The sequence below is a fragment of the Pelmatolapia mariae genome, linkage group LG7, assembly GCF_036321145.2.
Source record: "Pelmatolapia mariae isolate MD_Pm_ZW linkage group LG7, Pm_UMD_F_2, whole genome shotgun sequence".
Taxonomy (NCBI): Eukaryota; Metazoa; Chordata; class Actinopteri; order Cichliformes; family Cichlidae; genus Pelmatolapia; species Pelmatolapia mariae.
Window position 1 is genome coordinate 22814310 of NC_086233.1, and position 27901 is coordinate 22842210.

Sequence of the window (27901 nt, forward strand, 5' to 3'; positions counted from 1 at the left end):
GCTGCCGAGGCGGATGATGATGATGGCGGAGCTGGTTCAGGGACAGGCCTCGGTGGCTCAGCCCGGAACGAAAGATGACTTCGCAGACACGATACGCCGGGTCCGACAGGTAAAATGCTCTTCAGCGAACACGGGAGAGACGCTTTCGCACCGTAGACAACGTGTTTGCGGGCGGAGCAGACCGAGACTTTGGTTGGGGCGTCCCAGATCCTAAACTATAAACACCCCTTTTGCACACTGCGAGCTGGCAAGCTAACATTAAATAGCCGAGACGGCATAGCTGAGCGGACAGATTAGAGTTTATAGAGAGCAGAAAACGCTTTTATTCAGCGTCAACGCGGTGAAAACGACCCATAAAGACATGTTTGTCACAAGACACGACGGCTTATTGAGGTGTCGAAGTTTGTGCTACTTTAGGAAGTTAAGTGAGTCCACTGCAACCTGTTGTCAACTCTCAGAAGTTGCAGTTAGCTTGGCTTGCTAGCTGACTAACACAAGTTGAATACCCTGCAGCTCGACACCACGTGACTGAAGCTAACATTTAGTCAAGACTTGAAGCCCAATACGGCTAAACTCTCTCTACGGGCTAACTTGTTAGATTACAATGTTAAGTTAGCTTCAGTGAGACAGCTTTAAAGAGGCATCATCAAAGCTTAGTGAGTAACTGAATGCATCACCAACGATTAAACTACCTCGTTTGTTACGCTTGTAATCTATTAACTCTTCCATATAAAGCGTGTGTTGGACATAAAAACACAAGCGAGCAAGTTACTACAGCTCGTGTTAGCTAGCTAGCGTTTGTGGTAGTGTGTCCTCGCACGCAGCGTTGGAGTTAGGCCATGTAATGTAACGTCATCTGTTGAAATAAGCCCCCCTCCACTACTCCTGTTATGTACACTGGATTTTTCCACTGCTCCCTGAAAAATAATAATTAAAATAAAATGCAGTTTCGTCAGAGATGCTGTCCGGTGTCTTTTTGTGACCGTTGCAGACATGGTCACTGGAGCAAGCTATCAATAAGTTGATCACATGGAGCTCGCTCTTTGCTGCAGGCTTAACTATATCACTAAAAACACTTATAGTGTGCAAACTGGACTTTACTCTATAGCTACTACTGTGCCCCCCTCCAACCCCCGTGAATTATAAACCCCACCTGAATATCTTAACCACTAAAGTTGTGTACTCAAATATGTGCAACTTCCACAGCAGCCCAATGCATTTTTTTTCTCAAAATATACTAATATAGGTCAGTTTAATCTAGTTTGGAGCCGACATGAGCAAAAACATACTGAATGTATTTCACTGTCTCAGAGTATGATTGTTTTCACATTATAACCGGTTCTTTGGTGGGTGACTATGCACACACAATTTAAAGTATACAGACTTTGTTGGCTTTCCTCTCAGAATTTTGCATTATCCTTTACATTTATAAAAATTATTTTTTTAAAAAGTACTTTAAGCTTGAGTACATTTAGACACCACATACAACACAAATCATATGAACCTGGATTACCCCTTTTTAAAGCTGCATAGACACCGAAAGCTATTCACTCGTCGCACATTGCTTTGAAGCTGATGGCTGGTCAGTTGTAGACATTCCAGGCTCTGGTGCCTAGGTGACCCACTACCAGGTCATACGTCACTCGGTTGCTTCAGTTGCTCATCTGGAAGTTGAGAACTGTTGATCTCAGTTCGCGCCCATTCCCCCCTTGCCCGCAGTTATTTTGCCCATAGTTGCTTCATCAAATCTTATGTCATTCACATTCTATAGTCTCTGGTCACCACATCACTGCAAATCGCTTCCAGTGTGTACATAACTAAAGTTTGATGTTTGTTACAGAAGTTGACTAGAGCACTCCGAAGTGCTTTTGGGGAGGCGTTAATGTGACGGAACAGCAGCAGAAACTAAAACAAACTAAATGCGCTTAAAGAAACAGAGGATTTATTGGTGTTGTGGGGAAAAAGATGCAAAGTAATGTGCATTTTAATTGCATGATTTTTATAATGCTGTTAGTACAACTATGCTGTTAGTCATTTACTGTTAGCTTGTCACTTCTGCAGCTGCTTTGTCACATTGTCTCCCCGAAAAACATTTCCGTTGTGAAGGTTTTCCTTGTATTTCCACTGTTTATTCAGCTTTCGTTGCATGTGGCCAGTCAACCAGGGTCGTTGCCGTAGTCAACATTAACAATACTACTTGGTTAAATGCACTATTGTTACTAGTATACCTTTGAGTGGCTTTGTAGCGTAGTGGTCTGAACAGTCACCTCACAAGTGAGAAATCCTTGTGCTGATCCCAAGGTTTTGTCTCTTGAAGGGCATCCAGTATAAAAACAAAGAAAAAATCTGCCAGATGAAACGTATGGAACTACCCACTGTGGAGCCCCCTTGTAAAAAGGAAGTAGCTAAAAGTAGCTTTTAGTATGTCCACATGCTGGTATATTGTTTTGCCAATTCATGCTGTTGGCTGTGAAAATACAATTAAAATGCTTCTATAAGGTGTTATAGATGAATGCATACAAGTAATGGGCTATTTTAGACCTTTGCTAAGTGGGTTATCAGCAACAGGGCAATGTTATATCATGTATAATTTAGCTTTTGTGGATAGAAAAGAGATGTTGTCCTGAAACTAAAACAATAGGATTGTTTCCTTAAGGTGGTGTAGGTGCATAAAGGATTAAAAAAATGGGTATTTTTTATCCCGTTGCTACATCGTTGCTCGGCAACTTCATGGCATCTTAAGCCTAGATTATACTCAGTTGCGGACATGGACAGCTGGGGACCCGATGGCAGAATAATCATTCCTGTTATACTTTGACATACACTTGAACTCCGCCACCTGGGGAGCCTGCGTAGTTGGTGCATTGTAACGTAAATTCTCTGCGTGCGAGTTCACATGGGAAAACGAAACCGGCTGGCACACGGACATCTACAGGGGCCCTCGTGCTAACAGTACATTGATGAAATTTACATCACTAGTGGACTTGCGGACATGTAAAGTATAATTCCTGCTAGGGCTGTTCAATATAACGATAAATATCGGATGACGATATGAAAACGTCTATCGTTTCATTTTACGCTATCGTTTGTTTCGTGGTGTCGCAAAATATTTTTTCATCGTTTTGGTGGTCACTGTAGAATTTCTTAAAGTTCTCTCTTTCTCTTATATTTAATATAACCACACTACGGACAGACAAGCGACTGTTTTTATGCGTTGTCGTTAGCAACAACGACGATAAAGCCATCGCGTGACTCCGCCGTCCGGTTGTTTATTTTCCACATAAACCTTTCACAATAAAGCTGAAGATCCGGTTGAGATTTTTCAAAATAAATGGAATCACGTGAAATGGTATGCAGAGTTTTTACGGATGAGAAGCTAAAAAGAGCCGTCAAGTGCTAAAAAATAGACCTTAGAACACGCCTTGTAATAAGTACTAACAAAGAAAATTGCGGCCGTTTTTACTTATGTAACACTCAACTCCAGGTACACGACGCCCATACATACATACATTAACACTTCACTCAAGTCGAGTTGCCCGAGATTCACAGAATTTACAGAAAATGTAAAATTTTTGTGATATATATCGTTGTCAGGATGATAAATGTCTTATATCGGGATATGAGATTTTGGTCATATCGCACAGCCCTAATTCCTGCTTTCGTATATTATTCATAATTGAATTTTTGTGAATATGAAAATGTTGTCATAAAAGAAATTATGTAATTTTTTATTTATTTAATTTTTTTTAAGGTTTTACAGGTATATGAATGGAAAAACATAGGCCATTTTAGCTTATTGCCAGGTGGTTGCTAGGCAATTTGTTGATGTCATAAGATAATCTGTAGATAAAAACCTTCAGCTTAAGACATACCTGTATCAAGCGTAGTTGCTCAACGCCACGCTTGGCACAGTTAAAGAGTCATTGGCACACAAAGGAACAAACACAGAGAGATTTCTTGTACCGTAGTAAGATTCCTTTAATGTACAACAAGAGTTACCGGTTTGAAAATGTTACAACACCACTAGCAATGCAGCCAATGTCCCTCTAGGTTTCTGTGAACGAAAGTTGCAAATGACCCAGTGGAACTGAGTAAAATGTTGAAAACTGTGCATAACTGCACCAGTTAGCACTATTTTGATGTTTTGGTGTTTGTTTTAAAGGTGGATGTATGTCACCAGTTTCTCAATATACTAGAATATAACCAAGCAACTAAGGCCATGTGCTAAGCTACACTAATCTGATCCTGTTTGCTACAATGTATGCCACAAAGTAACCCATATTTCAGGCACATTTAAAACACTCAAGTTTCATACAGCTCCTCAAAAATACAGGAAATATTTAACTGTTAGCATAGGACCACTATTTTGAAACCACAGACTAAATTATTGCCATCTTTCTGTTAGAATCCAGAACTAGACCGTGTACATGTAGCTTAACAGATATGAAAGAAAAGATTTGACTGTGTGATTAATTGCAGAGAGCCATAAACAGTTTAATGACGCACCAATAATCTGTTCGTCTCTGCCACATTTTGTTTGGCTGGTCCTAAATTGCAGATTTGACTCGCTACACTAGTTCCCTTAAGTGGCACCACATACTCGACATAAAAGAGAAGTCATCCCATCCTTTTCTGTTTTGTTTTTTTGTGCATCATGTGACATTGATGTTGCATTATTGTTGTACGCTTTGTTTTGTTTTGTTTTTTTCTTACTCTATTGTGTCGTTTAAGTTCCCTCTGATGCAGCTAAAGCTAGTACCTGTTTCTCCCTGCTTGGGAGCAGCTGCTGAAAGTGACTGACATTTAAATCTTGGAGCCGAAATGGCTCAGCAGTACATTTCCTATTTTCTGCTTTTATTAAATGGTCTTGAGCCATAACAACAGCAAATCACATTAAATTGCTAGTCTAATTCACCTCTGCAATAAGCCCCATATTTCCCATTATCTCAGTGTTGTTAAGCCATTTTAATCCCTAAATAAGTATTTGACATTTAACACATTTGTTTTTTATTAAAGTATGAAACCTGACTGACAGTAGCAGTTTTTCTTGTTTTGCATAGCTGCTCCGCAAAGGTTGCATTCAAGAAGTGAAACCCGGAGGACAGGCCAGGCTGCAGTGTTGTTTGCCTTGTGGCCTCACTGGACACAGAAGGCTTTCTGCTGATGAATATGGTTCAGGCAGTACAGAGCAGCAGGGGAACAGTAGCTTAACTGAGAGTATCCGCAGTGTTGAGAACAAATTCGAGCAAAGGCATATAGACGGATGTGGACAAGATGATAAACTTGAAGCTTTTCTACTTTTACAGTAAGGTTTGAGTCAGCTTCTGTATAAATGCAGCATGTGGCAATTGCTGGTGTTTACATTGCCTTAATTTTTGCTGGATAAATATTCAATTTTTTGAATTATGTAGTTATTTAGCAGTCTGCTAGTGCCGCTATGATGATGGCACCAGCTTCCTCAAACATCAGCAAAGTAACCATGAGGGTGGCTAGACAAGCTTCAGTTAGAAGTTAGCCTTAGCCAAACTAGCCGTTTGTCAGTTACTTTATTCATATACAGCAGACGTATTAGTTGCCACCAGTGTTGGTCAAGTTACTTGAAAAAAGTAATCAGTAACTAATTACTGATTAGCGATAGATCTTTCAGCCCAATTCTGTGTTCTGCCTAATCCATTATATAAAATGTAATCAAATGAAAACAAGGCTCTTTTTAAAATTTATTTTATTAGTTTTAATCTTTTAACTTTATGCATCAAGCAAAAATTAAATTATATGCAACATTCTCTGACTGGAAGAAATTTGTTTAACATTTAAACCTATTTTCTGCACATTCCAGCACATAAAATAAAATTGGTTTTTGTGTTTACAATCAGTCTTTCAAATAGATGCACGTAAAACACAGCAGAAAATAAATAAAATCAAAGACTCTGCGGTCCTGTTGCTCTATTTTCACCTGTATAGCAGGAGTGGGGCAGGCGGAGGTTTGCCCTGGTGCAGGTGTGCCGCAGCGGTCAGTGGAAGAATCCGCGAGTTTGTCTGTGAATTTCCCATTCCGTGGTAGCGTACTGTCAGTGCTTGCTCGGAGGTTTAGGGGTTTTTTGCTGTAAAAAGAAGTTTTCTTCCCACGCAGTGAGCAGCGGACGCTAATGTTTTTGTCACTTTTTACGGAATTAAACTCAAAGTAAGGTCAGTACTTCCACACTTTAAACGCTGCACGGTCATGCTCTCTCCCGCACTCGATATATTATCCAGCACACAGCTCTTGCCACTCATTGTCATGAGACACTCTCAAAAAAATCACGGTTTCAGTAACGCAGCGTGCTTACGGGAAAGTAACGGTAATCTAATTACCTTTTTTGCAATAGTAATCCCTTACTTTACTTGTTACTTGAAAAAAGTAATCGGATTAACGCGTTACTGCCCATCTCTGGTTGCCACATTGGTCAGCTTGTCACAAATTTAAAAAACTGTACAGGCAACAGCGTTGTTCTCTCTGGATATTTGCATAACATGAGTTTATTGGCTAACAGTGGCTGTAGAGTACTTGAATGATCCGATCTGGCTGGCTAATGCTAGCCCTAGTGATTCAAAAATTAAATTTTAGCATGCCCAAAGCAACAGAGCCATAATTCAATATGCCAATGCTTGACATCACCCCGTTCTAGGTGAGCAAAAAGTGAGAATGTTGAGTGCCTGATTGGGAAATTGTAGTTCAGTGGTGGAAGTCTGTGAACAGCTTCAGACTGCCCATCAACCTGCAGAGAGCATCTGATGTCAGAAAGGGGCAGTGTCAAAAATATGTGGTACGACCGATGTGTGGTACACTCTTGGTTATAGGTTATAGGTTTTGCATGGCTCCTGTTCCTGGTAACTCTGCTGTCACTCCCTTCCCCATTTTGGCCCACTTATCAACCATTTAGCAGTCTTCCACATGGGACATCATTGCAGCTGGGATGCTTCTACATAAGGGAAGAATTTCTGCTTTTATTTGAAACTACATTTAGGTTAATGAAGATCTGTGCTTTGTCTCGTTTACTTTTAAAATGATTTCTCACAGTGAAAGTTACTAAAATACAAAGTTAGGATTTTGTAGAGATGGGTTTTCGAAAAGCACAGCCTCTCTCCATGCGGGAAAAAAATCAGCTGAGACGAAAAGATGTGCATTTCACATTTCAATTTCTTTTTAATACAGACTTAAAATGTGTTTTTATGTTGTTACACATGTACTTAAATGCCACATCACCATGGAAATAACAACCCCACACCTGCTTCCCTTTATGCCTCCTTATTTCCATTGCAGGCCTCTCCCTTCATGAAGTAGATAATTGTCCCTGAAGGTGATGGGAAACTCTAATTTCCATCACTATATTTTCATATCGGGGAAGAAATTCCAGTCAGGCGCAAATGTCAATTCAGTGTAATTTTCTGTAATGCAATACTTTTGTATGGAAGGAGAGGTTGCAGAAATAATGGGGGAATGGAAGATGCAGCCGGTGCTCACAAGAAGATTTAAATGTCGATCATTGCAAGCATCTAATTTAGGCGAGTGGCTGATTTGGAAATAGCTTTAAATCAGTTTTTAGTTGAGCTTTAAAGCAAATAACTGCACTCTTCTTGTACTTTAAAGATGGGCTCGAACACTTTCCATCACTACAAGAAAACTGGGTAGTGAAACAAATGTTGCTTTGCTAACGTGGAGTGCTGAGCCTTACAGCTTGTTTGGTAACAAGTTAAAAACGAGTGCTGGTCAAAGCTGAGCGTATTGTTTCGTTATGTTTTGGGTTTTGGGGGTTTTTTTTTTTTAAGATATCCTGTGCTATATTTATTTGCCGGATTTCCCTGAATTATATTATAATTTAAAGAAACTGAATAAATAAAGATAAAAGTTGAATATGCAGCTGTTTGGTGCAAGTTGCATGATTTGTGTGTGGGGGATATTGTGGTGTCCATTAAGTTTTCCCCAACAGTCTTCCAGTTTTGGAGATCAGTAGCAAACTAAAGGACCATGTTGTCATATTGTTAGCTTTCATTTTAGCAGTTCCTAGCGGAAATGTGCTGCCGCCATGAGTAAAGGGTAAAAGTTGTCTCTATGTTTAAGCCTATTTAATTGTTTTATATAGATTTTGATTGCACTTTACTTGAGCTTACTGTTACACAGTGGTGTCGCCCTCATACCATCAGCCATGTATGACAAATAACCAAGAGCGTAAACTGACCCCTTTCATGGTGTTGTCGTCTCTCTTAAGGTTATAAACCTTGCTTGGGCTCCAAAAAGGTTCTGCGGTGGTCCTGCGCACAACCAGTGACGGCTTTGTACTTTCTTCTATCTGTTGTAGCTGTTTACTGTCACCAGGAGGCAGTGTCACAAACACCTGGTCAGCAAGCTACTCTTACTTGTGATGGTGTTGGTCCGCCAGCTAGCTACAGAGAAGTGGGAAGTTACAACATACAAAGAGCTGAAGTGAAATGGTGTTGAACAATGAAGTGTGCTTGTCGATGCTGTAGCATTTTTGATCTTCGGGTTTTTTGGAAGTGCAGTTGGACCAGCAGCTGACCAAAATTGCCTGACATTTATGCTGGCTGTCAGGCCGCCGGTTAAGTCGAACCCTGAGTTGTATATAATTGCAGTGAAATTGTGTTGCTGTTTGCTTTTTGGTTTAGTCACTGTGTGTTTTACATAAAGTAAGTCCTTTAATTAATTGCTAACCGGCCCTTTAGAGAGATTCAGTTTTTAGCCAACGAAAAGCATCAAAGTCATAACAAATGTTTTAAAGAGCAAACCGACAAATCAAGTCATATTTTGTTGTTGCATAATTTAGGGCTTTTACAAGAAAATGCAATTGTGATGGTAAAGGTTTCGGCCTAGACTTATTTTGCTTTGTCTTCTCAGTTTGCATATTTGCAAAACCTTCCACTGCTTCTCCAAACAGTATTGTGTCTCCGCTCCAAGGACCTGGGAGTCTTTGTCAGTGTTTTAGGTAGCTGTTGTGACATATCTTGTCAGTTGTGATATTGCAATGTACTCTGATCTTTATGATTTATTGATGAAAGCTTGAAAACTTGAGCCAGTGAGAACCAGAATATGACAGATGTTTCCAGGAAAGCATCACCATCGATCAGTCGTTTGAATATATATACTGTCACAGATTGCAGCTGTCAAATAGATAACACCCTAGAGAGACCAAACTTTGCTCCAGAGCTGATGCTTTAAGTCAAGCAAGAAGGGAAAAACGAGGTGTCATACTTATAAAAGGTTGCCCAAGATTATGTGTTGGAAAGGAAGTGTATGTTGAAAGGGTATCATCATGTATCTGCTGTTTTGTCTGCAGATGACAGCCAAGATGGGAGGAGACCAGATGCCCAATATGAACAGTTCATCTCCAGTCTTGGACCCCTCCATGTATGGCTTTGGAGGCCAGAAACGTTCACTAGACAATGGAGGTGAGTCTTCAGGATATATACGCGCACATGCCACATATTTTATAATCTACGTGCTCACTGGCCCCTTTGTTAGGTACACTTTGGAACCACTTTTGACTTCAGAACTGCCATAATCCATCATGGCGGAGATTCAACGTTACTGAAAACATTCCTCAGATTTTGGTCCATACTGACATGATGGCCACTCACAGCTGCTGCAGATTTGTCATCTGCACGTCCATGAACTAACACCACATCCCAAAGGTGCTCTGCGATGTGGTAGCTGAAGAAGTAGTGAACTGAAGAAACAACCACTTTATTTGGGGAAAAAATAAAACAAAAAAAATGCAAGAATAGCCCAGATGTCCCAGTTTTACACTAGCACATGAACGCAGCTTACATTTGTGGATCTATGCAACGCTGGCAGTGTAAAATTATTTTTAAAAACCCCACATGGGCATATGACATCTGTGTCTATCAGGCAATTCATGCGCACACATTTAAGGTTTTGTAAGTGAGGGAGTGTATTTTTAAACATTTGTATACAGACAAAGCTTTTTGAAAGGGAGAATTTGTCTAATTTGTGAAGCCGAACTTAATAAATTGTGCGTAATGATCAGTATTTATTCCGGTGTGGATTGAAGCACGTGCTTGCGAGTCCTCAAAAGTTACGCACATCACTGCACATGTTAGTAAATCTTAATTTATGGTGGATCAAACCATTCCTTTGGAGGCCCATTTGCACCTAGGTGCATTTGAACATATGTACCTACCAAAATGGCCAGCGAGTGTATAGTTCATATGTTGGCAGCATAAAATTCACAGATATGTTTTCTGGTTCTGCAGCTTCTCTTGCATAATGTTTACACTGGCATTCTGCTGCATGAAAACAAGACGCGTTTATCACTATTGGAGAGCGATTCTCAAAATCTGGGATATAGAGCCACAGCAGGCGTGGTGTTGATAACCAAAGGAAAACATGCAGTGAAATTAAACTGATGTAGGGAAGTTTGTTTTGAGTGTTGTCCCTTTTCCTCACTGAACTTAATCTTGGCTCTGTTTTATTATTAATGATTAATAAAAATGGTTGACATGACGCATGGCTCTTTGCCTTTTTAGCTTGCAAGGGTTTGTGCAACTGTTTCATACTGGGCTCCAGAGTTTAGCCAACAAACTTCATTATCCAATCAGAAGGAGAAAATAAGGCATCGCCTTTTGGCGTTACTTTTCAACAAAAAGCTGTGGCAGCAGTTGCTAGAAGCAGTTAATGACTGTTTATAACAGTTCAAGTGCACCGGTGGCCAAATGTTTGCAGCACATGCCATGCCTTGTGCTTTTGATTATTTATTTTTTTCCATCTCTTGCTTAAGATGGAGGGAAAACAACATTTTTGAGTTATTTGGTGATTGGAGAACTTGGACAATTTGCATCAGTAATCGTGATCCTTTTTCAGGGTTTGGCACAGAAGAAATACATTTCTGTTTCTACTCTTGCCTCTAGAACTCTGGCTAATTGACTGTTTTTCCGCAATTTAGAAAATGTACAGTGAAAGCATCATGAGACCTGCTCTGTTATAAATAAACAGACGTGTGGACAGCAAATTGGAGATCTGAAACCAGACTACGCTAAAGCTTTGAGACATTTTCATGTAAAAGCAGCTGAATTTGGTCATATTAAATAAGGGGTTATTAATTTGAATTGTAATAAATGGCTGTAGTCTTTTCTTTCTAAACTCTTTCTGAGTGACTCTCATTCAGTCACTTTTCAGAATTCACGGTTCTGTGTAGAAGTTGCCAAACGTCTGTGTACATTTCATCTGTGTAGGAGGAACTGTTGTAATCTGAAGTGTTTTTGTGTCTGCTTGGACCTGACACTGCAGTGTCGTGATTTTTTTTTTTTTTTTTTTTTTTTTTTCTCTTTTTAACAACAACAAAACATTGCATTTTTCTATGCCTTGCACACAAAACAAAGATTTGATCTCTTTCATATCCCCGAAGTGGAAACGCGAGACATTTATCCTGTCGTCTTATCTCGTCACAGTTGTTTGTATGATAGTTCCACCCTGAATGAACGGATAAGAAAATTGTATGCAATTCTGGTTTAGGTTTATTTGCTACTGTTATTGTTTGGATCGCTGTGTGCTCAGCTTTTTCTCAGTCAAGGTTTTTCTTGCACTCTGGAGGGGAAATAACAGAAATTGTATCTGTGTATCACTGCAGTTAATTATCAAACAAGTACACAGGTACTCGAGGCATTCAGACTTTATTATCCAGTCTTGTCCTCGTACGAGTGAGACACACACCTTCCTCGTTTATATTCATAGCGGTCCCATTCTTAAGCGTTAACCCCAGTGCTTTTCCAGAAGAAGTGAAATCAGTGCAAACAGCCATAAAATTGATTGAACCCACGAGATATCAACTCAGGTGTTCACGTCCATGACAGCACATCCTCCAGTGACCCTGCAGGACCCTTGCTTGGTGCTACCTGTCAAAATTCAATTCAGGACCAGCAGTCGCTGACCCGGCTGCTGCCTCTCTCTTTCTGAGCGGCTCTGATTGAAACACTCACTCATACACTTGCAGGCCCGATTTCCATGCTGGTGAAAGCCCCCTGCTGCAGGTCAGCCACAAACATGAAGGATTGGCAGAGCCGTCCCCTCCACCACTGACTCGTTCTTTCTCATTTTGCTGCTTCGCTGGCGATCACTTCGGCAGATATTTGTGGTGCATCTGCTGTATTTTAAACCATGATCTCAGATTATTTGTCACATGTTAATTGGTGTGCTTTCCCCTCTTTTTCTCTCAGTGGGGAACCATCTCAGTGCAATGGTACATCAAAGGTAAGCAGAAAACGCCTGAATATGTCCTGAGTTCATAGTGCACTCAGTTTATCAGTTTATTTTCTCATACAAGCACATGCATGTCTGTGGTTAACAGTATGATGTATGTTGTTGTGACATCAAAGATGAATATGAACCCAGTTTTACATGGTTATCATAAAGTTGTTGCTGCTTTTGCTTTTAAGTACTTTTGCTGTAGTTTAACAGTAAATTAAATTAGAAAAACGTAAAGCAATTTTAACGTGGACTTGTGATTATCTCATCATACAAATATTAATATAGTGGTGGATGATCACATTAAATGAGGTCAAAGTTTAAAATGATGTGGTAAACCTTTCTCAGTGAGTCAAAAGCTCAGGCTTATTAGCTTTTCTTTCCTACTCTTGGCTCTGTATTAATCAGTGTGAGCAGATATTCCCTAGTATGGTCATCTCAGCCCCCTGCTGATTTGGCTGCAACCACAGAAGCTCCACACACCTGCTGTTCAAACCCTCGGTTTATGAGCGACAGCCATTCACAATAAAGTTAGCCAAAATTTGTTTCTGACTGTGGGTGGACACCAAGCCTTGGTAATAATATTTTAAACTGTTAGTCATGCAAAGCTATTAATGTCCAAGAATAAAAACAAATATGGTACTCAAATTGATCCTCATAGGTCAAAGCAAACCTTTTGGTTCAAATTGTAACTTCCTCACAATGTTATAGCATCAAACAAAATAAAATGAAGTAAATTATGTGCCCTGTGATGGACTCGCAGGATGTGCCCCAAATTTCAGAAGTTATTCTGTTGATTGTATAGAAAATGGCCATTAGTTGTAGTCCCAATAATTTCAGCATTATTTCTTTTGATGTGTACAAGATGTCTGTGGCAGAAAGGCAGAATATTGATCATGTACCAATTTCTCTCAGGGCTTTTACAACAGAAGACTTCAAAGTGCCTGATAAGATGGTGGGATTCAGTAAGTAGCCTAACATTTGACATGTAATCATCAGTATTGACATTCTGCTCAGTTTTTGGGTCAAAGCACTGGGCCTCAATCTAAATTGTGGGGCGGGGGAGAAAAGTTAAATGCTGAAATTTCTCTTTTTGCTCAGTCATTGGAAAAGGAGGCGAGCAGATCTCAAGAATTCAGCAGGAATCAGGTTGTAAGATCCAGATTGCTTCAGGTAAGTCCAGTTTAATCATAAAGATAAACATAATATAAAAACATGGTGGCAGTGAGGTCTTTCAAGGTGGCAAAACAAATGTAATAACACATAACATGGTCACTTTTCATTTTGTATATAGTAAGTCTTTAAATACTGTGCTGTGTGCGTTACTCACTTTTATTGTGTGCAGCAATAAAAGATGATGGTGAATGTTGTTTCCTCTGACGGTCAAACTGGATGGAAAGAGGTTTGATATAAATTAAATGTTGATGAGGCGAAAAAGCATTAAAAAAAGCCCAAAATGAAAATTTAATCTATTGTATATTTATAATATACAATATAATATATTTCAAACTCTCATCTTCTGTTTTATTTGGTCTTGTTTTGGTGACACATCGGGTGCTAATTTTTGATAATTGTATTTTAAAGATACAATTTAAGCTAGCAGAATCCTCGTGTCTCTGTGTGTACGCAAGGCCGTTCTGCATACCTGCAGATAGTGCTGGGCAATATGGAAAAAATGTTTATCACGATATGAATTCTTTTATATCACGATAACGAGATATATCACGATATACCACCTGACCTGTGGTCATCTGGAAAGTATGCAGTCTGTAAACAGCGAGTGGAGAGGGTGCAGTCTTTGTTTGGAGTTACTGTAAAGCATGTCGCAAATCCGGGTGCACGTAAAGCACCATGTCGCAAAACCACAAGACGGAGTTTCTTTGCGAAAAATATCATTTTTTTTATATTTTATTTTCTCTTGCATAAAGTTAAGAGCATGTATAGTGAGAAGACAACACTAATATATTTGCCACAGGCTATTTAACCCTTAGCCCAAATTTTAATAATATGTATGCATTAAGTCCATAGAAACTACATAAATTGCAAAAAAGTGCAATAAACTACAAAAAAATTGAATTTTTTTCTTTTTTTTACATATATTTCTAGTTAGAGAAATTTAAGAGGCTTATCCCTCAAAACTGTAAATACAAGAAAGTTGCACAAAATAGTTTCCAACCACGAGAAATTTACTTTGAGTGTGTTCATGTTTTATGTTTGAGATACACTAATTTTTATATACTACAGGAAAACTTAAAATAAATATTATAATGCAAATTTGCAAAAAAAACCAGCATGTGCATCAAAATAAATTATTTCCAACAGTGTAATTTGACTTTTAAGCATCCCAGAAACGATACAGAAAAGCATAAAGTCAAACATGAATTTTAAAAACACCAACATAGGCTTTGAAGGTAAAAAAAACAAACCTACATTTTCCGCGAAAATGACGTCACTTCCGGTTTCGGACAGGTAGTGGCGGACATGCGATAGTTCGCGCTGACTTATATTCCAACGTAGGAAGTGTTATGAACAGCTGATCGGATCGGCAAAGCGTTTTTGTTGCTGGAAGTGCTTTTTATGCAATTTTTGCAAAGCCGTATGTGGAAGGAAACCGTGACCTAGGGCAAGCTAATGGAATAAGATGTAAGTACAACTCCTCCAGTTTCATATGCAAAAAAAAAAAAAAAAATTATTGCGCTACCTTACGTGGTTCCAGTTCTACAGGGATTTAAAAATAGTTAGGCAAAACGGAGTGTGCCTGCTCCGACCGGTTGTAAAGGGTTAATTATATATTTTATGTAATAATTTATAAAATTAGGGATAGAAACGATAGAAGACAAATGGCACGATAGACACTTTTCTATCGTCCACACGATATATATCGTCATATCGCCCAGCACTACCTGCAGACTAAGAAAATAGTGAATTCAGGATTTTGTATAGAATATTTACCTGAACTTTTTGTTTTTGTTTTTATCATGCTTTAAGTTTGCATGAGCAAGCTTGTACTTTTGTGGACTTAGTTTTCTGCTAAGGCTAGCAAACTTGGTTAGCAAGCTGCATTCACAAACTATAGCTGAAGCTCACATGCCTGCTAATTAGTGCAAAGTCAAGTACTAATAAAATATTAGAAACACTCAAATCCTGGAGCACAGACTTCCTGGATGTCTGTTCCACACTTCAGGCTAGATTTCACTGCCAGATTCCAGATAGTGAAAGTTGGACTCGGCAGATAATGGCCTTTAACATGTGTTGCTAACTTTTACCATTTAGGGAAGGGGAAAAAAGTCTAAATGCAGGTTTTTTGTTGTTTTGTTTTTTGTTTTAAACCAGGTTGTAACCTATTGCATAACAAAAGAGCCAGTCGTAAGTGGACTTTACACTTTAGAGGACCTGCAGTTTGTGGCACGTGGCATTTTTATTTTCCAGACTCTGTCTGTGGCTCTCTTCTTTGTTCTGCCATTCATTTATTCTTTTTCTTTGAGCCTAGTACAGAGGGTTTGGGGGTTTTGTTTTGTTTTTTTCCTCCCCACTCAAACTAAAATAACAAAACCGAGGATTGTCTTCACATAGTTTGCCCAACATTGGTTCCAGCGTTACTCACACAACTGTCAGCACTGTTTGTGGCACATGCAGTGTTTGCCACATCTCAGGCTGTGGTTTGTTATCATGTTAAGTTGCAAGTTTGTGAAATATGTTGCTGAAAAATGAAACTCGCCTTTTCTAAAATGCAATGCATTAATTTTTTTTTATTGCATGAAACTGAAACTTAACCAAAACTACTTGTAAGTGCAAAGATTTATTTTTTAGCGATGAGTTTCTTTAATTTTCTGTTTTCTTGCAGACAGTGGAGGCATGCTGGACAGACCCTGCACGCTGACTGGCAGTCCAGAGAACATAGAGTAAGTCTCACATTAACTTTGACAGATTAACTGGAACTCCACATGTCATTAGGAAAGTGTGCCCTTTTGTCATTCAGGGCATGAACTCCAGTCTCTTTTCATTTGAAGTGCTGATCAGTCAATGAATCACCTGAGCTCATCTTTCACAAATGCAAGGCGTTTTCTTTGGGGGTGGTTGTGCAGGTTGTAGTGACAAATCCCTTTTCTTGCTCTTGGCTCCATCCCTCCAGGCAGGCAAAGAGGCTTCTGTGCGAGATTATCGAGCAGTGTAGGTATGGTCCAGGCTTCCACAATGAGATGGACGGCAACAGTTCCATTCAGCAGATCCTGATCCCTGCAAACAAAGTTGGCCTGGTGATTGGAAAAGGAGGAGAGACCATTAAACAACTGCAGGTCCGCGAGTAGGCTACACTGATAACACATGCACTACAGTAAAAATGAACCATGGTGATGACCTAATTTTTGAACTTCATATTATTGCAACATTTTGCATACAGATTGTAGGACTATAAAGATTGCAAATGGTGAGAATGGGTTTGGTGTTTAACAACTGTTGGAAGTTTCGGGGGACACGTCACAGCCCTGTTGCACCGGATTAAACTTTTATATTTTAGAAGGTGGTTTCGGTGTTTCATGTTAGTCTGTTTGAATCACGTGACTGTAATTAGGAATATGCCTTGAAGTGGTAACTGTCTGCTTTATCTGAGAGAGTTCTGCGAAAATGACACTAAAAACACAAAGCCATCCTCTAAAAGAGGTCTGAGAAAGAAGGAAGCAGCTCTAGTTCTAAATTATCCACTGACTAACAAACTGCATCTTTAGAACAGATCAAATTAAGGTGGTCAAGTTGAAATTGATTTCTTTAGACTAGTTCTTTTGGGACAAACTTAAGGTTTGTGTGATTCTTCACCGAGCATTTAGGAATGAGTAAAGTGTTTGACCTGTCCAGTAGAAACTGACCCAAACTGAAATCAGCTGCACTCTGTTTTAAGCATTAATCACTGGAGTCAGAATAAAATTGTAACAATTGGAGGCCCCTTTTCAAGGGACCTGTTTCAGTACCAGTGTGTGTTTTGAGCCTTGTTGTCAAATGCAGTGGTCTGATTGGTCAGATATCTTTATTCACATGTAAACAAAAAGCAAGCTTGACTCAAAACTAAAAGCCACAAATTTGTCCTGCGAAAGTACATGGTTGGTGTGAACGGCTGCATTCAGAATAGTTTTGTTTTTGTTTGGGGTTTTTTTTTTTTTTTTTTTTTTTTTTTTTTTGGTTTTTTTAACAACAAAAAAAACATCCTGTTCTTTGAGATGTGCTAGAATCTCCTCCTTTTTGGAGCGAGTAGTATTTTGGGCCCCAGATAACTCTTTGGTGGTTGTTTCTTCTTCTGTCTGATTGTACCCCTGCAGGAGAGAACAGGAGTGCAGATGATAATGATTCAGGATGACCCCATGCCCACTGGAGCAGACAAGCCCCTGAGAATCACTGGGGATCCCCACAAAGTGCAGGTCAGTCTTAGAAGTGCTCAGTGTGTGCCACTATCTGTCCTGTTTTACACTCAATTTTACACATTTTATGCCTTCAGCCTTCGACTCAAACATTTTATTTCAAAACTTTTTCTTTTTTTGAGGAGCGGGTCAGTCCGACTTGGCTTTGTTTCACATGCAGGATTGTTTACCCAGTATTTGAATTTTCTTCTTAGCAAGCCCGTGAACTTGTGGTGAAGCTCATCCGGGACAAAGACCAAGGGGACTACAGAGCTGGCAGGGCAGATTTTGGCTCCAAAATGGGTGGAAGCAGTCTGGACGTGAGAGCCTTTTTCTCTGCTTTTCAGCTTCGGGACAGGCAGCTAAATTTGTTCAGAGTACATTTAAGCTTTCTTTATTTTCCTTTCTTTCTGTCAACATAGGTGGTTGTGCCTAGATTTGCTGTTGGCATCATCATTGGCAGGAATGGCGAGATGATCAAGAAGATTCAGAATGATGCTGGGGTCAGGATCCAGTTCAAGCAAGGTAAAGAGGATTGAACAAGGCCTCATTTTGGCCATTTTCTGCCTAATACGATTGGGTCTAGATTAATTACATCACATACAAGGGAGTAGCTGATGTGCATCTCTGGTATTTTAATATTTAAGCTGTCGTAAAATAAGACAATGCACAAATGGTGACGGTGGTGAGAAATTAAAGTGTTTTTTTAGCAAAGTGCTGTCATCATTTGTAGTTAATGTACTAACTGTAGAGTAAGAGGTCAAGGAAGCCCTTAAAATCTGACGTGAACGACACACAAAATATGGATTTAGTACAACCACAGGCTCTCGAGTGTCTTTCCAAGTGCTTGCAATCAAATTTTTGTACTTTACAAATGTAAAATTATTATAATAAAGTGTTAAACTTGTACATTTTGGTCCTTATCAGCCTACCTGCAAGTAAAAGATGACACAATTATAGTTGTAGTGGTGATGTACTTTACAATCAGTCACAGAAAAGCTTTTTCTGAATTAGCCCAGCTCTCAGTAGCTGTTCATTCAGAAGTTACTGTTTTGTTTGACATCTGTCTCCTGGAGTGCGTGCATAGTTGGTGCATTTTCATGTAAATTCTCTGGAGACGTGTCCACGCAGTCAGGTAAAAAACAGGCAGCCACTAAAGTTGGAAACATATCACCTATATTTTTCTTAATTTAAATTCAGAAAAGTGTATAAAGTCTTCATGTAGTTTAAGCTTCTCTAAAATAACTTTTCCTCCCTTGAATGTCGTTGTTCAGATGACGGTATCAGCCCTGACCGTGTAGCTCAGGTGATGGGACAGCCCGACCACTGTCATCATGCGGTCCACCTCATCAATGAACTCGTTCAGACAGCTCAGGTATGTGCTTCTTAGTCCCCATGTATTTGCATCTGTTCATGCAAAGTTGGCTTTAAATATTTAATTAGACAATTTGTTTATGAATAAATAATTTTTAAAGGAAATTTGGAGACCACCAAAAAAAATGTCCATCAGAGCAATCGCTCATATGCAGGGATGTCTTTTTTTCCTGACCTCCAACAATCTGTCAAGTTCTTTTGTGTCTTTATTATAATGACCTTTCTCCTGTCTCCTCCTGACAGGAGCGAGATGGATTTGGCGGCGTAATGGGACGTCGAGGGCGAGGTGACTGTAACATGGGAGGGTCTGGAGGTCTGCAAGAGATGACATATGCAGTACCAGCTGATAAGTGTGGCCTGGTGATTGGCAAAGGTAAGGAAAATGTTTTGGAGATATTTAAACACAGATACAGTTTTTTTCTTTTAAATATCACTAACACTTAAGCACAAGATGCTGTTTGTTGTATTTGTTTGAGCTGATGTTGCATAAGCCTGATTAAAATGAGCAGAATTGATAAGAGTATCCAGCTCAGCAGATTGCAGTTTCCATTTTAATAACTGCCGTTTGGTGTCCTGCCTCTGAGAGAGACTGATGAGGAGAGGAGGGGGTGAGTGACCACCCTCCTATTCTCCCTCCAGGGCTCATGTATACAGCACAAGTGGCATTCATTGGCTTCACTAAGGGCTTAATGACGGGGATAATGCGTGTAATGTGACATTAATTGTTAAAGGTGCATAATAACAGCCCTCAATCATGTGGAAGGCTGCCTGGCATCTAATGAGGGTCTTTCAGCCCAATAGAGTGCAGCGAGGGAATGAATAGGAGGAATTAGCTTATTGGCTATTCATGCCCACTCTATTGCCAGCTATTTAAAAGTCATTGACCATTGCATTGGAAGGAGCTGTGTGTGTGTGTGTGTGTTGTATGCTAGGATGGATGCTGCCTTAGAGTGTGTGTGTGTGTGTGTGTGTGTGTGTGTGTGTCTGTGTGGGGAAGGGCGGGTCAAAGGGGGCCTCTTTACCTAAGATAAAAACATGGCAATAGAAATGTCAAGTGGCTTTTGTGCATGTAGTGGGGCGAGGGAAACAAATAAACCTGGGCGTTGCGTCCCCCTCTCTGTGCATTAGCATATGAAGTGGGCCAATATGGTGGAGATGGCGGTGGGTCTGGGTGCTGTCAGGCATCCCTTAAAGGATGCAGTGATTAATATCTTTACGATGCCATATGCAGCTCATTGCCCCTCTGTTCTGACCTCATACACACCGCCACACCGAGCTTGATGAATCAAGCCACCCACCAACCTACTCAGACTTTACCAGAGCCGTGAAGTTGGTGCAAAACGCATAACCAGCATCACAAAGTATATATCAGTATATCCGTACAGTTGCCGTAGTACATCTGTATATTTGCTTAACTTATCTGTATATAATTGCTCTTATTTGCACTTCTGATTAGATGCAAACTGTATTTCGTTACCCTGTATTTATACATGTGTAATGACAATAAAGTTGAATCCTAATCCGAAAGTTACACCGCACAAGTTTTAACCTGAAACATCTAAACCCAAAGTGGGCTGCTACCTTTGCTACTGGCTAAAATTAACATTTGTGTAGGAATTTTTGTTATTCATCATAATTTCAACCACTTGTTGTTTTTTTTGGGGGGGGGGGGGGTTAATGATTTAAGCTTTTAATTATGTGATTTTTGATATGGGGTTGTTTTGCTAATTTAAGCTGAGTGAGTAAATATTTAAAAGGGGCCTGTGACTTTTTCAGCTCTTCTTGTCAAAGAGACAAAAATAAACTACCAATAAGTACATCTGAGACTTAATAAAATGTTTAGGGTTTTTTTTTTTTTGTTAGTTTTTTTGGCTTTCTGGGGGGGTATTTGGGTTTACACTGTTTATATACTGAATTGTTCGCACTTTTAGTCCTTTTTTTATTGATTTAATTTTAAATCTCATTAGTGACAGACTGCTGAGAGCACGAAGGCTCGTTTTTATTTGCTTTGTTTTTGTTTTCTATTTAATTTTTTACATTTATTTTATCACTTCTAGTGTAAGTTTTTGAACTAACCAATGAGATATTAAAATAAGATGTGATCTCTAATTGTTTAGGAATCTAAAAAAGAAAATAATCTTAAAAAAACTCAAAACTTCAGATGACTTATTTTGTAAAAGGTGTTAAATATATATAAACAGTCTTCCCTTGGAGATTAATGTATTTAAAGGTATTTGAATGGGGCTACAGGTTTGTCTGTTTCCCCTGCTCTCCCAGTGGAGCAGAGACTTTCACTGTTTAAAAGTAAATAAATAAAATTTTTACCTCAGCTGCATTTAGTTTGTTATTAGGCTGGGGTTTCAGTCTCTGCAGTATTTCATTTTATTTGGCCTTCTTGGACAACAAGTCAAATGGTGCATTGGTGTTTATCCCATGAATACCCATCCTTATTTTTTTTTTTTTAAAAGTGGGAAAGTACTTGCATTCAGTTCAGCAAATATACATTTCTATTCGTATTTTAGAAGTTTTATTTATTCCACTTTTTCAGCTATAACACCCCGCTGTAATTTCATATAAAGCTGAATTCAGCGACATTAGAAACATCGTTGCCCGTTCTGCTAATTCTACTTTCCCTTAATGCCACTGGAAGTTTTATTTTCCCCACCAGCAGCTAACCAGTCCCTTGGCTTCGCCCTGAATGCCGTCACCAGTTGCACTTTTGTCTCCCCCTCCTTTTCTCCACCTCGCTAAACCAGTCTCATTAATAAAGCCTGTATTATCTGTCCTCACTACAGTCCATGAAATGAATAGTCGGGGTCTTCATTGCTCTCTGCTGTCTGACTAGAAGAGCTCATAATGGCTTCATTAAGGCAGAAGTTTCATTTGGTTGACAATGGGTTAATGGCCCATGTGCAGTCTTTTGGCAGCAAGGAATAAGGCTACCGGAGGAGGAGAGGTTTTTGATGAGCGCTTTCATTCGGAGGTCAGCCAGGGTCATCAGAGTGTCAGCCACAAGTGAACAAATATGTAATTGATGTTGGGACAGCCCCAGTGTCCCCCCGGGAAGCACCCTCGGAGACCCCCCCCCCCCCCCCCCCACCTCTCATCACAGAGGACAACACCGAGTCAAGAATGAAAGGGGGTAAAAGAGACAAACGATATCCCAGAAGGAGGATACGCTTCAATTTTGGCCCCTTTTCTCCTGCCAGCTATGTTTCATTTCTCCCTGCTGGTGTAATTGCTCTCCCCACACGTCGGGAAGCTGGCATCCGATGCAGAGGAGGGGCTGTCGTGCAGGAGATGTCTTCCTTTGTTTCCTGATTTGCATGGATGTTACAAGAGAATGGTAGATAAGTGGTGAGACACATGCCGTATTTTTCTTAAGGTAGCAGTCTTAGATTTGGTCAGAAGAGAAAGTTGGCCCAGTGCTCGCTCCATGTGTTGTGGAGCAAAGCACCGAGTCAGACCTCAGAAGAGAGGTTACGATGACTTCGATCTTCATGCAAACCCTGTAAGACAAACTTGATGATCTCATATTGAATGACCAGAAAGTGTAGTGAGCGACAACTGTTTCCTTCTCTCATTGCTTTAGTTTTGATGAAGTCACACACAGATGTCATTTCCTTCACTTATCAGGTAGAAATCTAATTTAAAGTAAAGACCTTTACATGCCAGCTGCGTAAAATCTGTGCAAATAGTTCATGCGTTAGAAATATTTTTCAGACTCACCTTTGTTTATTTTGTTTTTTGATACAGCCGTGCACACTATTTTTTTTTATTTTTTTATTATTTATTTATTTTTTTGGATTTTATTTTTTATCATATCTGAATAAACCAATCAGATCATTACACTAAAATAATACAGCTTTACGTGTACAAAAGCCGTCGTGATACAGCTCCAACACTCTGATGAAACCACCCTCTTGTTCAGAAACAACAGGACCAGCTCATCATCGCTTGGTCTCATCTTGTTTTTAACTGCTTTTTATTTTTATTTCTTTTAGTTTTTTAAGGGGAAATTTCTCACAAAAAACACTCTGCGTTCTGTGTGTGTGTGTGTGTGTGTGTGTGTGGATAACACAGCAAGTTTGAATCTGAAAATTCTGAATTTTGTGAGTTGGGTGTGTAGCGGCTTTTAGACTCTTGGCCTTAGAAAGATGGTAGGATGCATAGATGGAGTCATAAATAGAAAGAAGAGGGGAAGCTGTTATTTATGGTTTTTACAAATTCAGTCATGCAGAACTAGCGGTATATGAAAGCCAATCGTTAGGAAGGGCTGTGGACATCAGTGATAGCAGCAGCATGGAGAGTACAGTGGTAGTGAAACCTAAAGTGGATTACAGCTCCTGTAAATATTAGTCGGGTGCATTCATAAGGAGATCAACAATTAATAAAACTGAGACGTTATTAAAATCGTTTCCTTGTCTGGAGCTTCTTTCAGCTGCTCCTGTATTCACAAAGGGTTGTCACAACGGAGGATGAAGGCTCTTCTTGACATAACTCTCTCAAGGATTTGTTCCTCCTCTTGGTCTAGAGCGAGGGCTCTTTTAACATGTTAGGCGAATGTGTTAACCACTGTGCTAAACGCATAACCTTGTTCCCAATTAGCTGTAAGCTTTTCACTGCTTTATTATGATAAACTCTGACCAGTACTGATAGTTGAGCACTTCAGATCTTGGGGAGTTTACTTGGAGATTAGATCTGGAGTCATCCAAACCCACCTCAGCCCACAAGTGTGGGCAGGAAAAAGAATGTTTGGCGTTAGTGCTAAATGCACTAATGTTGTTTGAAAAATGTGTGCAAGCTGCATATGGAAATTGAGTGTGTTTTTGTTTTGTTTTTTCAGGTGGAGAAACCATCAAGAACATCAAAGAGCAGTCTCGTGCCCACGTGGAGCTGCAGAGAAACCCGCCGCCCAACACCGACCCCAACGTGCGCATCTTCTCCATCCGAGGCACCCCTCAGCAGATGGAAAAGGCCCGCCAGCTGATCAATGAGAGAATTGGGGTAGGTGGTCTAGCTCCAGCCCCCCACAATACTCCCTCCCCAAAATGTCCATTGTCTGGTCTGATATTCATGAGCGCACATGTCAAAGCGGGGAGCTTCTCGGTTGAGCTAGGCTGCTCTGGTCCTGGTGGCCAGCAGGATGTCACCAGAGGTTAAACATGAAGAATCCATCAAATGGACTTAATGGAGTGCATCAGCGCTCGGCCCTGCCCTCTGACCTTGCCTGTTGGCTCCTTTTAAACACAAGTGTGGTCTCCTCTCTTTATCTTGTCCAGGGCCCAGGAATCGGGGGGAACAGCACCTTCGGTATGAATCCCTACAACCAAGGACCAACCACTCCCCCGCAACAGTAAGGGTCCATTTCTCTCCTCCTCACAGCACATTTTAATACATACTTGTGTGAATATAGATGTTCAGCAGATGCCGTTTAAACTCACGATTGCATTCTCCTGTTTGAAGTGGGCCTCAGACGTTCATGACTGGAGGATGGGGGACAACTTTTCAGATTTGGCAACCCCAAGGACAACAGGATAACGGTGAGTAATTTCACCAAGAATGTGCTTCTTTATCTAAACGAATACTGTGATGTACCTTAAGTTGTTTTATTAGCTATAAATTTGAAAACGGCGACCAAAAGCTCGGCAGCAGAGCACAACTAGCTCTGTTCTCAGTCTTTGGCAGCTTTCCCGGCGGTTATCCACGTGTTTCTTGCACCGACGTGTTTTACATTTGCTGTCGGTGGAAATCATCAGAAAGCAGCATTGCAGATGGAAAAGCAGAAAAGTAAAATCCAGTCTCAGTAACTCTGGCGGCATTATCTGTGTCTGGTTTCAGGTCACAATGGATCCCAGACGGGCCAGATGGACTGGGAGCAGTATTACAAAAAGTTAGGCAAGTGTCACTCAGGAACAAAAGAACATTTATCCTTTAGCTCTTTGTTTTACTCTTTCAAGACTGAAGTTGAATCTCATCTGTGCACATTGATCTTTATTCACACAAGCCTGATTTTTTTTTTTTTTGTTTTTTTTTGTTTTTTTGTTTTTTTTTTGTTAAAGAAGAGAAAGTCAGTGGAGTAGAAAATAAAAATTCTGCTCGTTATAGGTCAGCAAACCCAGGCCCAGAGTACTGTTCCTGAATACAACAAAGGATGGGGTATGTAGTTTTACTGTGTTGTTTTGGGAGTGCAGTAGATACGGATTTAAGCATATGCTCAATTCCTGCATTTGTTTCTTCTTCACCTAATTTGTTTTTCCCCTCCTTCTGTTCAGGCCAGGCGGCTAGTCCTGGATCTCAGCAGACCTCCAATCCTGACTACAGCACCTGGGTTGACGTCTACAGACAGCCGATGGCCTTCTTCAGCCAGGGCGCTCAGACGCAAGCCCCGGGTCTTCAGGTGAGGTTGGACTCAAATGTACAGATGTTGAAGGATCGGCCTGTCTCATACGGCATGCATTCAGTTTATTCGGCACTCCTGGAGTAAATATTAAAGTTAGGAGGAATTTTTTTTTTTTTTTATTGCTGTTGATTGTGGTTTACATTTAACAAATCATAGTAGTGATATTTTACTTTAGCCAGGTGTAGTAAAAAATATGTACTGTTTTTGTTTTTTTGTTGGGATTTTTTTTTCTTGATAAATAAAATTACATTTGTTAAAAAAATGTAAAATCTGTATATTATATATTATCACATATTTTTTTCCAGCTTAAATCAGTGTATTTAATACTAAGCTCTTGGAAAATGGGAAGAAAAAGCAACTTTACTCCCCATTAAGAAAGACTGTAAGACTGTAAATACTTTTTCCATTAACTGACTGTTAATTAGAAATAGTTCACACTCAAAATTACATCTTCAAAACTCCGACTCTTTATAGAAAGTTAGCTCGCAGTATGCTGCTGCACCGAACACTGTGACGATGCAGCGTTTTTGCAGTGCTGTCAGTAGTCGCACGTTTTGATGGAAGTGCCTGACAAATGTCAGATGTGCTAAACGCTGTCATGTTTTAACTTTACAGGATCATTAGAGAAGGCGCCCAGGTTAAAGACTTGAATCACTGAGGATGAAAACAACCCTTCTTCTTCTTCTTCTTCTTCTTCTTCTTCTTCTTCTTTTCTTTTTTTTTTTTTTTTTTAACTGGGTGTGGGGGGGGTCTAGATTTCCAGCGCCTTGAAGACTTTTTTTTTTTTCTTAGTGAGAAACACTAGCTGTAGAGTGACTTATATAATAAAGTAATATTTCTAAAATCAGGAACATTTATTTGTTACTAAATGCTTATGTACACTGTTATTTTGGATAGACAGTATATGGGATCCCTTTGTTTTTTGGACTTGAGAGAGCTGTTCTGTTATATATTTTTTTTCTATATTTTCCTGTCTTTGCTCAGTTTGCGCGCCAAAATGAACCCAAGAGTTGTAACATTTCAAAAGGCAATATGATCTATTTTTTTCTAGCTCTGTCGAAATGAAACCATGATTGTGTGCTTAGCAGTCTTGAATACAGTGTTTTGTTGTCACATGTCGTAAGATGTTTAAAACGTGTGTTTAAAATGTTTTTTTTCTCTCCTTTTACATAATTCAATAAAATGAAACTGTGATGTTTTTGTTACAGGTTTTTTTTTTTTTTTTTTTTTTTTAAAAAGGTTAAAAGGTTTAAAGTGGGTTAATGTCAGCCAGTGGCAATAGTTCTAATTTAATTCCTGTTGTGCATTGTTATGCTGTTTCATTGTCATTTTTATTGTACTCTGGTTTAAAGAAAGGTGCAATATCTTATTTCACTTTTGAAACAAAGATGGGTTCTCTAATATTTTGACAGACTTTTTAACTTGTAGTTTTAAGATGATTTTTTTTTCCAAATGCAAATGTCATGGATAATTTATTACACTGATCTGATTTAGGGGGATGTTGCAAATAGCTTTTTTGACTTTGCTACCTTGTACAACTATGTGTATATATATGCTCATATATTTGACTGTTTAATTTAAACATCTGTTTCATATATATAGATATATAAATACTATTTTTTCCTGTGATCAGAGTTGCAGGAAAATTGTCCCTCTTTTTCTGTTCTGTTTTCATACTGAAAATGTTCAGATTGTGAATGTGCGATTTGAAATTTGATGTTGCATCTTGTTATGAAGCAAAACAAGACGTGGTGGATTTTGTTTTTATTTTATTTTTCTCTCCTCTCCTGGGTTTGTGTTCTGTACCTGAACTATTCAAGACTGCTAAGCCCCTGTAATTCGTACCTGTGTAATAATTAATGTAGTATTTTTATGTTTTAAGTATTATGATCAAAAACTGTCTTATTTGGTACCTCCCAGTTCGCCGGCGCCCCCTCTGAGCCCTTGCTGTGGACTTGGCGGGGCGTTGGACTCAGTCCAATGCTAATACCTTTTTTAATTTTTTTTTTTTTAATTTTCTTGTGTGATCTAATATAAATGATGCGTCATTATAGCAAGTGATTCTGGTTATTAACGTCATTTCTTAATGAAAAGGGATATAAATTCAAAATGTCTAATTATGGTGTTTATTTTGTTTGGTTCTTTTTCCTCCTCTTGTGTACAGTTAACCATGTATTGAAAACATCCGGACTACCTTTATTGTGTACTGTTGAGCTGAATTTTTATTTTATTTTCTTTTTTCTGTTTGAATATTGTAATCATTTGGATGTCTTTGGTTGTATTCTGATACTAAAGTGTTAAATTTCACATCTGAAACTTTCTGAGAGCTCTATTGTGTTCGTGTGTGTATATATATACTAACAGATGATACATAGAGGATATATAGGCCAAATGTATGTTTTCATGTTTTATAAGCAGAATATCTATTTTCTATAGTCCATTGCCAGTTCTCAAATTCAAATAAATTTTCCGCAAGCCTCTCTT

At 39.3% G+C, this 27901-nt stretch overlaps 1 protein-coding gene across 1 annotated transcript; it reads left to right on the forward strand.

Moving 5' to 3' along the window:
- On the forward strand, positions 1-27897 carry fubp3 (far upstream element (FUSE) binding protein 3). Its single transcript, XM_063478483.1, has 19 exons — positions 1-109; positions 9330-9441; positions 12226-12259; positions 13169-13218; positions 13355-13426; positions 16098-16155; positions 16386-16548; positions 17563-17661; positions 17856-17960; positions 18063-18165; positions 18915-19015; positions 19258-19387; positions 23861-24021; positions 24297-24370; positions 24481-24557; positions 24856-24912; positions 25123-25173; positions 25290-25414; positions 26033-27897. The coding sequence occupies exons 1-19, from the start codon at positions 14-16 to the stop codon at positions 26039-26041; spliced, it is 1677 nt and encodes a 558-aa protein (XP_063334553.1). The 5' UTR covers positions 1-13; the 3' UTR covers positions 26042-27897.
- Positions 27898-27901: the final 4 nt, after the last annotated feature.